The sequence below is a fragment of the Mustela putorius genome, unplaced genomic scaffold (assembly GCF_011764305.1).
Source record: "Mustela putorius furo isolate JIRA1106 unplaced genomic scaffold, ASM1176430v1.1 tig00000450_pilon_pilon_pilon, whole genome shotgun sequence".
Taxonomy (NCBI): domain Eukaryota; kingdom Metazoa; phylum Chordata; class Mammalia; order Carnivora; family Mustelidae; genus Mustela; species Mustela putorius.
The window spans coordinates 11,788,657-11,805,717 of record NW_025421385.1 but is presented as its reverse complement, the minus strand read 5'-3'; the positions used below and the strand labels follow the sequence as shown (position 1 = coordinate 11,805,717).

The following is a 17,061-nucleotide window of genomic DNA, read 5'->3' as shown; positions in this document are numbered from 1 at the left end:
GACCAAGCCTATCAGGGGATGCGAGTCTAGGCAGTCTGGAGGCTGAGATGCTCAAGGACAATCATCAAGGAACTGGAATGGGTACAACCGTCTTTCTGAGCATCTTAGAAGTGCTCTCAGAGCTGAGAGCTTGGTCTGCAGCTAGGAAACGGGGGCTACCAGGCTTTTTTTTTGTTCTAGATAAGGCAATCAGGAGCCCATGTAGAGGACAACTAGAAAGATAATATGCTTCTTAGGGAACCGCAGGAAAGGGGAGAGGACTCAGCTGTGAGGGAGGCTGGGCTTGGGTCACAGGGCAGTGCTGTCCTGGGCAAAGGTGGACACAGCCTGAACCATTAAAGCCAAGTGTGGGCGACTGCCCCCTTCCGGGATCCAGCTGTCTGATCCTCTTTTATTTTTCATGCACACTTGACTTGCCCTGAAAATTGGTGGCTGTCAGATTGATCAAAGCTCTCGCTGGTCCGGAATATGATTGCAGCTGGCGTTTATACGGATGCATCGTTTTCCCTCAAATACAGTGACAAAGATAGGAAAAAAAGGCTAATAAATCTTCAGAACAGGTAACACTTCAAGACCTTTCCTGCAAGAACTACTTCAGTAATCTATTATCAGTTGCCAGGAATAAAGTCAGAGACCTCTTTTTTTTTTTTTTTTTTCTTAGAGATTTTATTTATTTAGTTGCCAGAGATCACAAGTAGGCAGAGAGGCAGAGAGAGGTGGGGGGGAGGCAGGCTCCCTCCGGAGCAGAGAACCCAATGCGGGGCTTGATCCCAGGACCCTGGGATCATGACCTGAGCTGAAGGCAGAGGCTTAACCCACTGAGCCACCAGGCGCCCAAGACCTAACTCTTGAATAGAAAACTTGGGAAAACTGGCAGTAAACACGGAAACCAACTAGAATGTTCAGCGAAGACATTAACCGCTAGAGGAAGGGTTACTGTAAACATACAGGTTTCATTTATTTGATTGCCAGAATGAAAGTCGGTGGTGAGAGACTACTGAAGGAAGAAGGGGAGTGGACCTTAGCCCAGAAATCAGCACCTCTGGATGGAGGAAAGCCTGAGAGTAGTGTTGGTGGAAAAGTCAGAGTTAAGCTTCTATTTCACAAAAATAGTTCATTTGAAAAATACTGATTTAGAGACGTATTTCGCCAGATAAACATATTTGGTATGAATGTTAAGCGATAGAAAGTAAGCTTAGAAAGGATTTAAATTCGGGTCTAAATTGCAGGACAAACAGAATCCGCTCAGCCATCAAAAAGCAACACAAAATAAAGCCCAACCCAGTCCGAGACTTGGGGTCCTGTCTCGGAGCCCTGCGTCTGTGCCAGCTGAGCAGGCAGGTGTTTTGTTTTGTTTTGGATGCAGTTGAAAGCCTAGGACATCAAAGGGTTTATGTCTCATGTGACTTAAGATGCCGTTTGTAGTCTCTAGAAAAATAACGTTGAAGTCCTCTTTTAAATTTCCACTTCACTAGAAATTCTCAGAATAATGTTTATAGGTTGGGTTTTTAAATTAAGACTAATTTCAGAAGAAGACTCTTTATTGATTTGGGGTCATCTTTCTGTTACCAGGAGTTGGCACACTTTTCCTCTGAGCGGACAGTTAGTGTTTTAGGCTCTTGGCAAGGCTTCAGCTCTGCCTTCCGGGGCAGAAGCAGCCAGGGATGCCGGGCAGCTAAGTGCGCGTGGCGGCCAAGTGCTCATGGAACTTGACCTACGGCAGCAGGTGGAGGGTTCCACTGGCCCCCAAGGCCTTCGTTGGCTGACCCTTGCTCTGAGGATGCACCCTTGCCTCTACTCTCTGTTTTCCAGGGGGGTCGTTAAAGTCTCTGTTACTCCGTGGGCCGCGCATTTGTGCCGTCAGAGGTCAAGGGGAGACTCTGTGCCACATGCATCTCTCTTGACGTGCAGGTTTAACGGCACATTGGAGGGAACCCACTGCTTGCTTTCTGGGTGAAAAAGGGAAATCAAAGACACAGGACCTGGCGTGGGCTGTGTTAGATGGGATGAGCCGTTTTATGTAAACTGTGTAAGTGTGGTCCTGAAACACACAGTCTTTGCTTCGAAGGAAGTGCCCGGTGGTGCAGAAATGCTGCTCAAACCCTTGAGACGGCCTTGGCAGAGACAGCTCGTCTTACTCGTATCTGAGTTCTGACCCAACTCGGGTTAAATAAAGGCAGGCAGCAGGCCCTGGATCAGTGGCTCCCTTCTGGAGCCTCGTAGAGGGATGAGGGGGTGGCGGGGAGTGACTGGCCCTGGGAGCCCCAGAGCCTCCAGCGGGCGCCTCCCTGGCCTCAGGGAGTTTTTACTGTTGGGACACACAGGTGCCACCTGAATGCGCTGCTAGCTTCCCTCCCTCGAGAGTTTGCACAAACTTGGCTTCTCTTTCAGCCGCTGTGGAGGCTGCAGCCCCCAGCCATGCCCTCCTGTGCCCCTCCCCCACACTCTCCCAGGAGGGCAGGGTCTCCACGCGGGGCTCAGTGCTTCATCCTCAGCACCCAGCGCGGAGCCTGGCGTAGAGGAGGGGCTCCGTGAGAGAGTGCCGAAATCGTGAAGTGTGATTTTTCTGGCCCACCCTTTGGGGGAATTTGGAGGAAATTTCTTCTTCTATATTTCAAAAAAAATGGCAGAACTTGGCAAGCTGAACTCCTTGTACAAATGTTGACTTTTATCAATCCCTTGTCCTGTGCTAAGTAGTTTTAGGTTTTACCTCATGGACTCATCGCAAGGGCCCTCTCAGACCTGATCCCTGCTTTCCAGGTGGGCACACGGGGTCGGGGGTGGGTGGGGGGAATCCGTCAAGGCCACACAGTGGGGAACTGCCGTGGTCAGCAGCTGGGGGGTACCTCCGCAGCCTGTGTGCGTGAGTCCCCTGTCTTGGAAAAAGTGTTTCAGAAATCTTGGCCCAGCACGTGCTCTGAGGCCCTTGGCATGAGCTTTGCTCGGATTCCAGGGTAACGAGAGAGGGCTCAGGTGATGGGCTGTCCCACTCGGGATGCACATGCTCCTGTCTTTCATGCCACCTTGATGCTCACCTTGTCATCCTCGGTCAGGTGTGGACCTGACAGGTGGCCACATCAGGGTTGTCCATCTCTGCCACCCACCCCTGCTCTCCCCTGTAGCCCAGGCCCCTGCCTCTGTCTCCCACCCTCTCCCTGCTCTGCCTGACCCTCTGGCCACAGCTGCTCTGGCCCCCAGGTCCAGGCACACCCCGTGCTCCCTCCAGCCCCAGACCTGGCTTCGTGTAGAGAACTCATTTATCCCAAGTACCTGCGTCAGTGTTCGCAGCTCAGACCATGGTGGGTCTCGGTTCTGTGTCCACAGGACCCCACACTTTGGGCACCGATCATCTTGAATTACTTGCGCAGAGTGTGGCTTCCTAGCCAAACACCATGAGCGGAGGAACTGTGTCAGTCTGTTCATCGCTGTGTCCATAGAAACAGAACACTTTGAGCCTTTTCAACCTCAAATCATTTTTTTTAAGTGACAGGAAAGGAGTGCATTTATTAAAAATACTTAAAAATTAAACCACTGTAAAAGAGAAAATTCAAATGAGCCAAAGGATAAAAATATCTTGGTTAACACTGCATATGTGATATATATCATTCCATTTTTAGAAAATCTGTGCGTGTATGTTCGTGTGTGCTAGAGAGACACAAAACGCACACCTCTTTCCTGCCCTTCCCGGGAAGTCGTGGCCTTCTCGGGTCAGCAGCCACGTGTCTGTCCCGTCGCTGGGAACTGTTCTGACACCTCAGTGCATTTCTGTGCCCTGATTTATTGGGCTGTTCTTTATGTTTCAGTATAAAATAAGGGCTCTCCTGTGACATCAGCTCATGTTCACTTTTACGGTTTCTGTTCCTCTTCTGCTTTTGGAAATAGAACTCTTTGGTCTGAAAAACAGAGCATGAGTGTTTGCTCATCCTTTTTGTACCATTTGGATAAATCTAAAAACCTGTTTCTCTAGAGTTTTCCATCTAGGGATTGTTTTACTAAGACCAGGGCCCTCCCTCCCCCGCCCAAAATGAATTTCACTGATCACCTTGAATGCTTTTTAACCCCCACCCTAGCCTGCCAAGGTGCTGAGCACTGTCGCCTCCTCCCCTCCCGAGAACCCCTGGGGGTGGGGGTCAGGCATGGCCTCGGCCACGGGTCCTGCAGCCGCTGACGTCTGACCTGGCGCGGGGTTGGGGGGCCATCCCTGTGGGATGAAGCCCATCTCCGCTTGCTCGCCTTCCCAGGAAGTCATTTGGCTCTTTGTGCTCCTTCTGGATTCCTGCTGCTGGGGCCATTTGGGGATAATATTAGATCTTTCTGTAAGTTAGTGACTTTAATGTAGTGCAGAGTAAATTGAAAAGTCCTTTGTACAATTTTTAGATATTCCTTTTTTTAATTTTTTTTTTAAACTAAGAGGAACTTTCCTGACAATTTGCTAGGATGTGACAGCTGACACAGTAGTTGCACTCAGAGCGCTGGGTCCTTCAGGCTTCTCGAAGCTTCCAGATGATAAGAGCACACACAGAGTGTGCAGTCTGCACACTATCCTGGAGCATAACTAGTCATTTTCCCAGAGTCTAAAGCTTGTTTTTTATTTTTTTCTAACATTCTTTTTAGGGGTAATAGAAGTAGTAGAAACCTAGCTCTTCTGCTTCGTATGCTGGTGTAATGAAACTCTGTGACCATGAGCCAGACAGGGCTTCAGTCCCCAGCGATGGCTCAGTCTCAACTGGTCTGCGTGGTGGAGGGAGGAGGATACGGTGGCAGCTAGGGAGCTCCCAAACGGACCCCTTGTTGTCACAGGACCAGGTACCCGAGCAGGACGAGGGTATCTTTCCTGTGAGGTCTACACATCAGCTAAGTCCGTTAAGGATCTTCCCTCCAAGTTCACATTCGTTTCCTCTGAACCAGGGACTGAAAGAAGTGCCTTCTGGAAATGCTGTCATTTATCTTTTCCCTGTGAAATAGGATTCCAAGTTATGCAGCACTTTTCAGCCCCTTTTCTTAGGCTGGGGGTATTCAGGGCCCCAGTGTTACAAACAGCCGCCTCTGACGGAGGAGTCTGCGGCGCCTGCCGTCTCTCCCTCCGTGACCACTGGGCTGCTGACAGGTGGGAAAGCCCAGGCCACACTTGGCTGCTGAGCCGCGGGCTCCCGAGGGCCCCGATATTCCGTGGAGTGACTGCGGCATCTCAGGATACTTCTAGACAATGTGATGTACTCATCCCACCATGATTTTTTTCTTTTAAGATCCAGATCCCAGCGTAAGGTCAAAAGCCTCCAAGAGCCACGTATCCAAATCAGAGAGAGTACATGTCGAAGTTGTTACGTCCAGGGGATGAGATTTTATTAATATGAAACCAGGCGAAGGGGGCATGACACCTTTCTGTGCAAGAGTGTTGCACTGAGTCGAGGTCCGAGGTCGGAAGGGGCACTCGGGCTCTGCCCCTGCATTCCTCCCGAGAGACCCAGGGCGAGATGCTGGAGCTGGGAGTTGGGGCGCCTGGAGTGGAGACACGTTTCAGCCCCGGTTTAAGGGAGCAGCAGGCCTCCTTAGCCACACATTGAAAACACCGAAACCAAAAGTAACTTTCGGATACCTTTTCTCTCCCAGTTTTTTCAAGGTATGGTTGATAAAACGATCTTTAAAGTGTACCACCTGATGATTTGCTGGGCACAGACACTGAGCCGTCATTATCATGGTCAAGTTAACAAACACATCCGTCACCTCGCACGGTTACGTTTGTGTGGGTGGCAAAAGCACTTAAGCACCTTCATGCCCAGGTCGTCAGGGAGTTCCTCAGCTGTAAATAAGATCAAACCATTTCCAAGCTGGGATCCGCCTTGGTGTAAGCTCAAAACCTGACAAAAATGTGTTTTGGTCAGTATCACTGCTGTATCCTTACGCCATAGTTTTAGGGACAACTGTTTCTTCATTTAAGTTTTAAATGGAAGCATAAGGAAAACACTTGTTTCGCACTCGCCTATAAAAAATGAAGCCCGCAGTGAGCCCACGATTCCTAGCACTGAGCCCACAGACTGGAAGCCAGGAAGCTGCAATGTGCGTCTGAGATGGGGGCGTTCCTTCTCCTGCAGAGGCACACGCTGCTGGGCTTCCGACGGGCCCCCAGCCCTGACTTATAAACATCTGTCTGTTGCTTTATAAGCAGCATCCCGCAGGGGGGTTGCGGGGGACGTGGTGCCTGAAAGACGTGGAGATCGTCTGTGGTTGTGTGGGAGCTGCAGGTGTTCTCCTAGCAGAGGCAGCCTTCGGGGGCCAGGAAGCCACAACCGCAGGGGCAGAGGCCCAGGAGGTATCCTGGAGGGGTGGGCACCCTGCAGAGAGCTAGCCAGGAGCCGGTCCTGTGCTGTCACAGTCCCTCACCCCTCATCTCTCGACCCCTCGTGTGTGTCGTCTCAGTCCCAATGAGGATTGGGAGGCAGGTCGGGGGAGGACCCTGGCAGGTCGGGGAGGACCCTGGCCAGCTGTGTCTGTCTGGCATCCAGCAGGGACTCAGCAAATGCGAGCTCCCTTTTCTCTAGGACCTCGTTGGCAGTTCAAGGGGTGACTTGATGGGATAGGTAATGCCGCTTCTCTTCCAGCAATAAGGAAGTCGACTGGGAAATGAGCCTCACCCAGGATCATGTGGAGGGGGGCAGGGCTGGGACAGGATGCTGGTCCTCCGCTCCTTGCCTATGCATTTCACACCCATCACTGTTGGGTTTGAAAACGGGCCAACCAAAGTAGTCACTGTTACTAGAAATTGTTCATCAGACACACCCAGAATTCTATTTTTTTTTTAAGATTTTATTTATTTGCTAGAGAGAGAGAGTGCATAAGCAGGGGGAAGGGCAGAGGCAGAGAAGCAGGCTTCCCACTGAGCAAGGAGCCCGATGCGGGCTCGATCCCAGGACCCTGGGATCGTGACCTGAGCTGAAGGCAGCCGCTTAACCAACTGAGCCACCCAGGTGCCCCCAGAATTCTACCTTTAACAGCTGGTGCGGGCGACCGTCACTACGAATAGAGAAACTGAAATGTAACCACACAGGCGAGTCTTGGGGGTGTGATGTAAGAACACCTTTAGAATTAGTCTTCATTTAGACTTCCTGCCTCCTGATCCCTAGTAATCGTCACCACCTCCCCCCGACAGTAGCTAAACTACTCCGTCTGAGAAAGGTGACTTTGTCGCATCTGAGCACTTCATCATGGCACCTTAAAAAGTGCATTTGCTATCACAATCTCCACGAACCTTCACTTTTCCCAGTTAATCTTACCAGAAGTATTCTTCAAATGAATTCAGATTTTCTAAAATGGCAAGATACTTTATTTTTAAAGTCTCGTTATTTTAACACTGCATTGTTAGGTGTGATTTTTGACATCCCAGCAAGGCAAAGCTGTAAGCTCACCAGCTGCCATTAACTTACGGTGCATTTTTGTCGGATCTTATTCGGTGCAGTATATGTGAGCTTAATATAGGTTCTATAGCCCTGGAAGCTGTTATTTTTCAGAATTGCAAAATTACATTGTCTAAGCGTGTGGTGCAAATACCAGCATAGAGATTTCCAATTCAGTGAGTTTGGGAGTCTCAGTAGTAGTATTATCTGGGTGGTTTAGCTCAGTTCGTGGAGGGCCGGACCCGGACTGCCAGGGCCATGGGTATGATTCTGTCTATTCCCTCTGTCCCGTGAGCGCAGGCCATGTACCTTTTACAAGTCTTTCTCTGTAGACTGTGGGACAGCATGATCAGGCTGCAGGCAGCGCCACTCCTGGGAAGCCGAAGTCGAGGCTTCTCGCTGCACTGCTGGGTAGAGCACCAGCCAGCCTCACGTGGGATGCTTTTAAAAAATAATCCTAGCTTGGGCCCCCCCCCAGAGTCTGAGTGAGTTGGTCCAGCCTTGGGTATTTTTTTAAAGCTCGCACAAGTGCGTAATGTGCGGCCGGGTTTAAGAGCCACTGGAAAGGAGGAACACAGGGTTTGGAGTGGTCTGGTTGTGTGCCCTAGTGCTGCTCCTTCAAGATGCTTACAGCCCCGGGGGGAGAACAGCTGCCTTTTGGCTGCACTGTTCCATTTGGCTTTTACTGTTCCATTTGGCTTTTACTGTCATTAGGCTTTTAGGGCATGAGTCATAAGATTTGGTTGTCTTAAACATGAAGTGAGACATTTTGATAAATCAAGATGCATTTTGATTGGTGCCTTAAGATCCACATCTGTTTTCTTTTTCTTTCTTTCTTTCTTTCTTTCTTTTTTTTTTTGGTATAAGTTTACCCAGAATGAATGTCTTCTGACGGGCGTTACCAGAAAAACGCTTTTGTGTTCACAGTTAATAAACAAAACTGTGGATAACACATGTATCAAAGGAGAATTATTAGTACTTACACATGCTTTGAACTGTTTGAGAAGTAAATTATTTTGTATTGTATATATAGGTCAGTGCCTAGTTGGATGCTTAGTGCCTGTTATGTGGTTGATCTAACTTCTGCACCAAGATTTATGTGAAAACGAGAGAAATAATGGTATTTCAAGAGCCCCAGAGTCTGGGCGTTCTGGTCACAGACATCTGGCTGGTAGAGGAGCCTCACTTTCACTCTGCTGAGTCGGGCTCTGTATTACAGGGCTCATTCCCCTTGTCCTTCTGGCTCATTTTGTGGTTCTTCCTTGGAGCACGTGTGCTTTCCAGGGCCGTGTCAGCGCTCCTCTTCCCGAAGCCTCCCGCGCACCGCGGACTGGCTCCCGTTGGTTTATGTTGTCTTCCTCTCCGGTTGGCTCCACACGAGCCCGGGTCGGCTTCCGGCGAGCCCTGGGCTGTGCTTCGGTGCGTCTCACCTTGGCAAGGGTACTGGCTGCTCCTGCAGGACTGGTGTTTTTTCGGGAGACAGAGGCGGCCCTCAGTGGAGACCCACTGAATTGAAAGACTGGCCAGAAGATCAGTGTGGACGGTAGGGCGGGGAGGGAGGCAAGAAGAGAGGGCAAGAGCATCGCGGTTTTGTGTCGAGCACTCTCATTTGGCAGGTGTCAGCGTTTGTAGCAGGGGTGCCTCAGGCCGCTGAGGTCGACCCTTGCACTCGTGTGAGCGGTTCGTGCTCTGAAACATCCCCAAGAAAGTGAACGGAGCATTAAGGTAGTTGTACCAAGTTGAGCTTTTGACCCCAGCCAGAGTGCGAGAGGTCAGGCCTGAAGGCACTTAAACTGAAGAAGGGAGAGTTTTAGCTGAGAGACGGTGGCCAAAGCTGGTGGCGGGGAGTCACTGGTACTGGGCGTGCTGCTTTGAGCAACGGTGGTGTGGGGAGGCCAGCGGAGCATCGGCTGGGCCCTGGCCACTGAGCTGGGCGCTCACGGCAGTGCCAGGGAAAGGCCCCTGCCCCGGACAGGCTTACCCACTGGTGGGTGCTAGGACGGGCTGGAGCTTGGATGGGGTTGAGACGAAAGGAGGAAGAGGTGAGAAGACCCTGAGAGTAATCCGAGGGCACTGCGGGCACCGTGGAAACACACGGGAGGAGACACATTTGAGACCTCAACCCCCCGGGCTCGGGCAGGACCATATAGATGGGCTCCCCTTGAGAAGGTTTTTTCGTTACTGTGCTTAAATTCAAGTAGGGACTTGCGCTGTTGGGGGTACTGACAGCCACCCCTCTTGTCCCTCAGTCTGGATGATTCCATTCCCACTATCATCAGAAAGGTTCCCACAAAGCCGGTTCATCCCTCTTCTCTGGCACTCACTGGGTTTTGCTGTATCACCTGCACCCCTCTGGGCCCTTCTGGGGAAGGGGGCTGTGCAACCCGCAGGGTAGGGGAGGTCCCTACCATCACACCTGTCCCCAGCACGTGCAGCACCTCTGACCTTTTGACTCGCATTCTGCTACTTGGCGTGAGCGCGCGGGGCTCACAGTTGCATTTGAGGGCAGCGCTGCGGGCGTCTTGTGGCCACACCATCCTAAAGTCCTTGTGGTGCCACGTCGTTCTGGAGGCTCCCCACCGTGCTCTTAGAAAGCCGCCAGCTTGGTTTTAGAGCACCCTCAAGTCTATCAAAGCGACGGCTAGTTCTGTGTCTTGTTTGCTAGTTTCAGAATGAAAGAGCCATCTGTCAGACAGCTATTAGGACAACAAAAAAGCATCATGTGTCAACACTGAGCTCCTCTCTTTACTACCATTTTCTGGAATGATAGCCAGGCTTGTTTGAGATGAAGGAGACCATTTGCCCTAGATGTTTGCCCCTGTGAGGTCGCCCAGAGAGCCCCGGGCGGAGATAAACGCTGTCTGCGTGCTTGCTGGGGAGCCGGTCATCACGGAGCGCGTCCCGTTCATGACTGTCCCCGTCTCGCCCCCTCTCAGAGTGCAGAACAGATCGCCACGCTGTGTAGGAGCTTCAGCGACGCGCAGAGTGACGGCATGGAAGGGCCGAGGGGGACTCGGGACCCACCTCCGCGGCCGCTGGCTCGTCACCTCTCCGATGCAGATCGCCTCCGAAAAGTCATCCAGGAGCTGATGGACACGGAGAAGTCCTACGTGAAGGTAACGGAGGGTGCTGCGTGTTCTTCCCTGCTCAGTGCCCCCCCCCCAACCCCCCGAGGTGGCCGGCTGTCGGCAGGGGTCCCCGGGTCACATGTGCCCGGAACCCCAGCAGTCCTGACGGAGCCGTCTGCTCCTGGAAGCGGCGGATTGCTGTCCGGGGGGTGGGCGAGGGGACAGCGAGCTGGGAGGACTTGGAAGAATTAGATTCTCAGCTCGTTGCGTTACCAAGGTAGCTTTCGCTATGGAAACAGATGTTCTGGTTTGTCATCTGCAGTCTGTGGGAAAGGCGTCTGTGCTGGTGGCGGGAGAGGGCTGGCGATGACTTCAGGGGCTGAGGAACCAGGGAACGACTTGCTCACCAGCGGCTGTTGGGGAGGCCCCCAGACCTGCCTGGTGGCGGTGGCCCTGCGGGACAGGTCCCACGCAGAGCCGCGGTCATCACGGGGCCGCTCCCACCCTGGCACAGAGGGGTAGGTGCGAGGATCTTCAGTACCCGAAGAATTCGTTTCTTTTTCTGAGGACCCCAGTCTGTAGTTTGAGAAACAATTTCTGAAGGACACTGGAGCCTGGGAAGACAAGGGTCTTCTGCCGTCTGTGTTTGCTGGAAGCAGCATGGCACCGGGCAGTGGCTGCCGGTGCCCCCAGGCTCTGCCTCAGGGTGGCGGCATGGCCTCGGGTGGTCTCCCCCCAGTCCCTCTCGGACGGGCGTGCCCGCGTTCCAGCGTGCGTGCACACGGCTGTCACCTTCTTCGTCCACACGGCAAATGTCAGCCTCCCCTTTCATCCCTGTCACCGTCATTTCATCTGGACGCTGCAGAAGGCCTGCTCGCAGGTGGGACTGCCCAGAGCGGCTCCTTCTGGCCCCACGGGGAGAAAGAAAAGCTGTAGAGTTGGCAGTTGACTTTCTTTATCCCATGACGTCCTGTCCAGTATGTCACATGGGGAGATGACTTGCACCCGGGGGGCTCAGACCCGGCTTCTGGGTCATCCCGTGAACGTGACAGCCTTTCCGAAGCAGCTGCCTGCACTGGGTGGTTTGAGGCTTCAGAGACCCTCTGGCCCCCCGGGGATGGTGGGCACGAGCTTTCAACCACAGAGGCAAGGGTGGAATTTCTATTGCTGCCGACCGCGTGCCTCTGCTTCCCCGTTCGGCCCCACCGCATCGGGAGGGTTGTTTTGCTGAGATGCTGGCAGAGGACTGAGATGGATGTTCTGGGTGAGCTGGACAGAAAGGACCCTTTGCTCTGCAAGCAACCCTGCACTTTGTTTTCGTAGGGCTGCAGCTGGCTGGCTCCGCGGCTCAGTGCTCCCGGCTCCCGGTGTGTAAGTCCTCCTGGGCGGCCCCAGCCGGCACGAGGAAGGAGGGCTGCCCGTCACTGTCTCTGACCCAATAACCAGCACCGGGTGCCTCTTGTGATTCGCACACACACGCTACTTTTGTTTTGTCATTTCTCTTTGTGGCTGACATTTAACACGGGATTTTAGTTCCTGTTCATCTAACCTTGGTCCCTGCATGCAACTTGGAATTTGCAGCACTGGTGTGTTCGCCGAGATACGGTTCGGTAACTCCTCACGTCGCCCTGCTCTGAAGCAGTCACTATGGAGGATGGTGAGGGAGGGAAGGCCAGGGAGCTTTTCACTGCTGCATAGGAAAGGGCATCACAGGCCTGTCCACTTGCTCCCAGAACCTGTGCCGTAAAGTCCTGGAGATTTCTGGCCCTGGCAAAGCTCTTCCGGTCTAGATTTCTCCACTGTAAAATGAGGGAGCAAAGTAATGGACTTTGTAATCAATCACATCTAGCATTTTCATTCTCCGAATTCTTTAGAATAAATGAAATAAGAAAAAAAAAAAAACCTTTTCTATTACAAAGTTGTATCCTGGTCTTGGCTTCAAATTATTAAATAAACCTATTATCTAAAGAGTTTTGTGAACACTGTCCACTCCCGCTGTTCTGTACTGCTGGAGTCCAGTTTACTGGAGACTCAAAAGTGGCTTAGACTGTACACATCATGACTGCACTTAACCTCTGGAAACTTTTCCTTGCATCTGAATACGGGAGTTTGAAATTCGGCTAATGCGTCAACTCCAAAGTTGAAGAGCTTCCCAGATCTGGTCCCGCGCCTCTCAGCTCCACGGCGGGGCTGTCGCCATGCTCCCTGAGACAGAGGAGGAGGCAGGGTGAGCTGCCCGGTGTGGTCACTCCCGACAGAGGTGCCTTGCCAGAACCCCCCCTTCTCTGCAGGGGGATGAACAATGCTGCCCTTGGTCACAAACGGAGACTGGCTCTGCCACCAGGCTGTCGAACCAAGCAGGACAGGTGTTCCAACTGCTGAGTGCACTGGCTACTAGTGTCTGTGAATTAGGTCAGAAATAATTGTAACCACCTTTAGGGTCATGAATTGCAAGAAGACTTGAAATCCATCTTTGCCGGTGGGAGTCTGGAGCTGTGGTTAGGGTTGCTGGAAACTCAGGTTTTTTGGAGACGTGTGTGATAAAGATTCTCTTCTTCTGTCTTTCAGGATCTGAGCTGCCTCTTTGAATTATACTTGGAGCCACTTCAGAATGAGACCTTTCTCACCCAAGATGAGGTAATCAGTCCCTTCCCCCTGTCCCCTGACACATAGGTCAGTCTGTTTGCCCATTAGTGGACCTCCCCGGAGGTTCTGTCCGCTGATCCCCAAAGAACATCCAGGACTAAAGGGTCATCAGAGGGACCCAGATGTGGCCTCCTCTAAAACTTTTTATGTGGCCTCTGCCATGTGAGGCTCAGTGAGAAGAGTTTACCCATGCAGGACAGTCAATGTCCTTTTTGGAAAGAAAGTGTGGCCAAAAGTCGCTCTTTAATTCATGACTTGTTAATGTTAAATCTCAGCAATTAGTTCTTTTCTACTGACTTCCATTTTTTGCTAATTTGAATCCATTTACATTCATTTGAATCCATTGTTACATCCACTTACAAGGTTATTTTAGAATTACTAGAACCAGAGCTGTAAAAATTCTGTGTATAAACTAGGTCACGGAGTGAATATGCTGCCTTCTTTGAAGGATGTCCTCTGTCTGCTTCTTAGTGAACAGCCTGGGATTTGCCTGTGTCTCGGGGTTAGAGTGGTCTCTGGGTCTTCATTGCTAATACCCTCTTTCTGATCCTGGCCTTCATATTAGATGGAGTCACTTTTTGGAAGTTTGCCAGAGATGCTTGAATTTCAAAAGGTGTTTCTGGAAACTCTGGAGGATGGGATTTCAGCATCCTCGGACTTTAACAGCCTTGAGACTCCCTCACAGTTCAGAGTAAGTGTTTTTGAACTTTGGTTTTAAGCAAAAATAAATGGGTGGTGTGCAGAACGCTCCCTTGAAAAAGAAATTGCTTTCCCTTGCCCATTGACAAGGTAAACTTAGCGCTCTCATTGTGCTGTTTTCCTCTGGCAAGGAGTAAAAGCAGGCCACATTTTCATCTTGAGTGGTTCCGGTAGTCAGAAGTCTGAGCGGCACAACTTACGTAGAATCGGCCTGTGGCTGAGCAAGTCCACCACACTGTTTGCTCAGATCTACAGAACCATATGTAGGGAGTTTGCTCGATGCAGGAACCCCTACCCTGCATCTACTCTCACATCTTCATGGTCATGTGATGCTGGAATGAAAAGCATAGGTCAGTGGTTCTTTGATGAAACCCTGTCTCCAATGTGGGCACCAGTGAGTGGTGAGGAGCCCTTTCGGGGAAGGAAAGGTGCAAGACAGGAGAAGGGGGACAGGCCAGGATACAGACAAAAGCATTTGTCCTGAGTCATGCAGAGGTGGCTTGACTGATGTTCCTCCCATATCATTCGTATCCCACTTTGCCGGATGTATTTTTGTAGAACTTTCTTGTCCTGTGCCCGTGGTGTCAGTAGGCTCTGCTACCAGAAAGCGTTCAATCAAACTAAAGGTCTCCTAGGGGAGTGCCAGGCTGTTCTCAATCTACTGTGAAAATGGGGTAGTCCTGAGTTTATTTCATTTGGTGGTTTCTCTGCGGCATTAGTGCCCTGGTGTCTGAGAGACAGGTGCCATGGATGCACCAAAGTAGTCAGATGCCATCTCAGAGCCAGCAGGCACTGATTAAACCATGTCCAATGTGACTTTTCTCTCCCCTTCCAGAAATTGCTCTTTTCCCTTGGAGGCTCTTTCCTTTATTACGCGGACCATTTTAAACTCTACAGTGGATTCTGTGCTAATCATATTAAAGTACAGAAGGTTCTGGAGCGAGGTAAGTTGCTCATACCTTTATAGTTGTGCTTTTTTTTTTTAGTTCTTAAGAGTAAATTTGCATTTAATAAGTAGAAATAAGTGCAGTTTTAATGGATCATACTCTGTTCTTGACCTTTAAATTGACAGACTTTAGAAGAAAAAATTGCCGGTTTATTTCAGTTTATTGGTAGCAATGAACACGTGTCCTACGAGCAGAGATGTTTCTCAGCCATGTGTCACTCGGCTGTTAAATACCTCTGGATTTTTTTCTTTTATTTTTTTTGCCAAATTCCCTGATCTACAAACCAGGAACCCTAAGCTGGTGGATGGGGATAGGGAAGAACGTATGCTGCTTTCTTCCTTTCTCCTTAACCGTCTTCGGCCCGAGGATCCCCCGCAGACCCCACCACCGCACTCCCAAGCAGTGTGGTCACTACAGTTAAAGCCTTTTTGATGGAACCAGGCAAACAATGAACAGCCCACATCCTGTCCCTGAAGCACCCTTCATCTCTCCACATTTATAGTGTCTTTTTTCATTGGGTTTCACTGAAGCCTTTCATTTTCTGGAAGCCCAGATAGACTCGTTGGGCGGACCTCAGCCATCTTCCCTCCATGCGGCCTGCTGACCCCGCTCTGGGGGCCACGGGAGAGGCTGTGGGACAGGAGAGGCTGCGCATGCGCCAGCCCGCAGCGGGCGAGGCCATGAGAGATGCTGCGGGGTGGGTGGGAGAGGCTGCGCATGCGCGGGACTGCAGCGGGCTGGCTGGAAGCGTGCGGCGGCGAGCGCACCGAGTGCCTGGGCTTTCAGTCCCGGGCCAGTCAGCGGCCCAGCCCCGGCGGTGTATTTGAGGATCTGATGACAGCCGTGACCTTGTTCAGTAGGGAGCTTTGTGCCACTGTTACCATTGTCCCCATCCGCTGCTCAAGTGGCCTTGTGTGCTCCTGTCACACCGCTCAGGAAGGCTGCCTCACCTGCGGCCGTCCTGTGGCTGAGGCCGCTCCCGCAGCCGCACGCCTGAGAGGAAAGCTCTCCGGTCGGCTCTGTCCGGAGCGTTTCTGGCGCGTTCTTCGGCATCTCATTTCTGGTGGCGGGGACAGCAGGGAAGGTGAGGGGGGCCGGCGCAGGCCGGGGCCGCGGGGCCCCTGGCTCCGAAGGCACCTTACGTCGGCCCGACCCGGCCCCAGAGAAGGTCACCGGGCCGCCGCCGCCGCCTCATTCTCTCTCCGGAATGGGGGAGCCTGACCTGAACGAGCCGCAGCCTCCGCCGGGATGACGTCATACGTTTCTGCAGATCAGCCCTGCCGAGCTCCTAGTCCCTGGCCCTAACCCTTGGCTGGGTTCTGAGAGGACCTTCCCCAAGGGCCTTGCTTCGGATCCCCAGGGATTGCGGACACCGGAGCCATACTGGGTGGCGCACCTGCCAGCCGGAAGGAAACCGCGCCGTTTGGCTCTTCAGAAAGGTTTCAGAGCGGGAGAAAGCTGCATGGTCACCTGAGGCCACCGCCACACTCAGCGGCCTCTGCTAGGAACCCCGAGCCTGACGCTCACCCGGATCCCCGCCCTTATTCCAGCACCCCCACCCTCAGCTCTCCGCTGCGCCTTAAGAGTGGTCCTGCCATGCCCCTAGGCCCTAACCCTAACCCTGTGTTGGGTTCTGAGGAGTGCTTCCCCAAAAGCCTGGATCCAAAGGCCCCGGGTTTGGGGACCTTGAGCACTACCAGAGGACTCAGCCTGCCACCCAGAAGGAAACCCTGGTCTTTGGAACCCCGGAAAGAGTTCCGTAGTAGGAATCTGGAAGCCCCTTAAGCCCCCTTAAAGCCACCCGGACATTCAGCAGTCCCGTAGACGACAACCCAGAGCCTGACACTCACTCTTATCCAAGCCCTCAACGCTGCTCTCCATAAAGGTCGTATCAAAGCCGGCAGACGGGGTTCTGTCATACCCCTAGTCCCTAACCCTAACCTGGGGTTGGGTTCTGAGGGGTCTGTCCCCAAGAACATGGATCCAAAGCCCCAGGGACCGGGAAGCCTTGAGGAATACCCGTGGTCTCAGCCTGCCACCCAGAAGGAGGCCATTGCATTTGGAACTCTCAGAGGTATTCAGAGTGATGGAAGTCTGCGTGCCCACTCCCGGCCACGTCCACCTTCAGCAGGGCCCTGGACACAAACGGGATAAAAAGCACTCACCCTGGGCCTTGAGTGCCTTCTTTAGAATGACAGCGGGCCTCATGCATCCTCTCCCATTTTGATTTGCCGGCTCTCTGGAAGCCAGGGAACCCTGGCTCTCTCCTGTGACAGTGACAGTGGCCAATGTGTGGGGAGAGGTCTGTAC

At 52.2% G+C, this 17,061-nt stretch overlaps 1 protein-coding gene across 4 annotated transcripts in view; it reads left to right on the top strand.

Annotated features, from left to right (window-relative positions):
• The window catches only part of TIAM2 (TIAM Rac1 associated GEF 2), a 228,139-nt gene that overhangs the window by 201,046 nt on the left and 10,032 nt on the right, over positions 1–17,061 (top strand). For all 4 annotated transcript variants that reach the window (XM_045080146.1, XM_045080147.1, XM_045080149.1 and 1 more), the window contains 4 exons: positions 10,328–10,507; positions 13,028–13,096; positions 13,671–13,796; positions 14,640–14,748. In XM_045080146.1, coding sequence (XP_044936081.1) covers positions 10,328–10,507; positions 13,028–13,096; positions 13,671–13,796; positions 14,640–14,748 — 484 coding nt within the window. The remainder of the gene's footprint in view (positions 1–10,327; positions 10,508–13,027; positions 13,097–13,670; positions 13,797–14,639; positions 14,749–17,061) is intronic.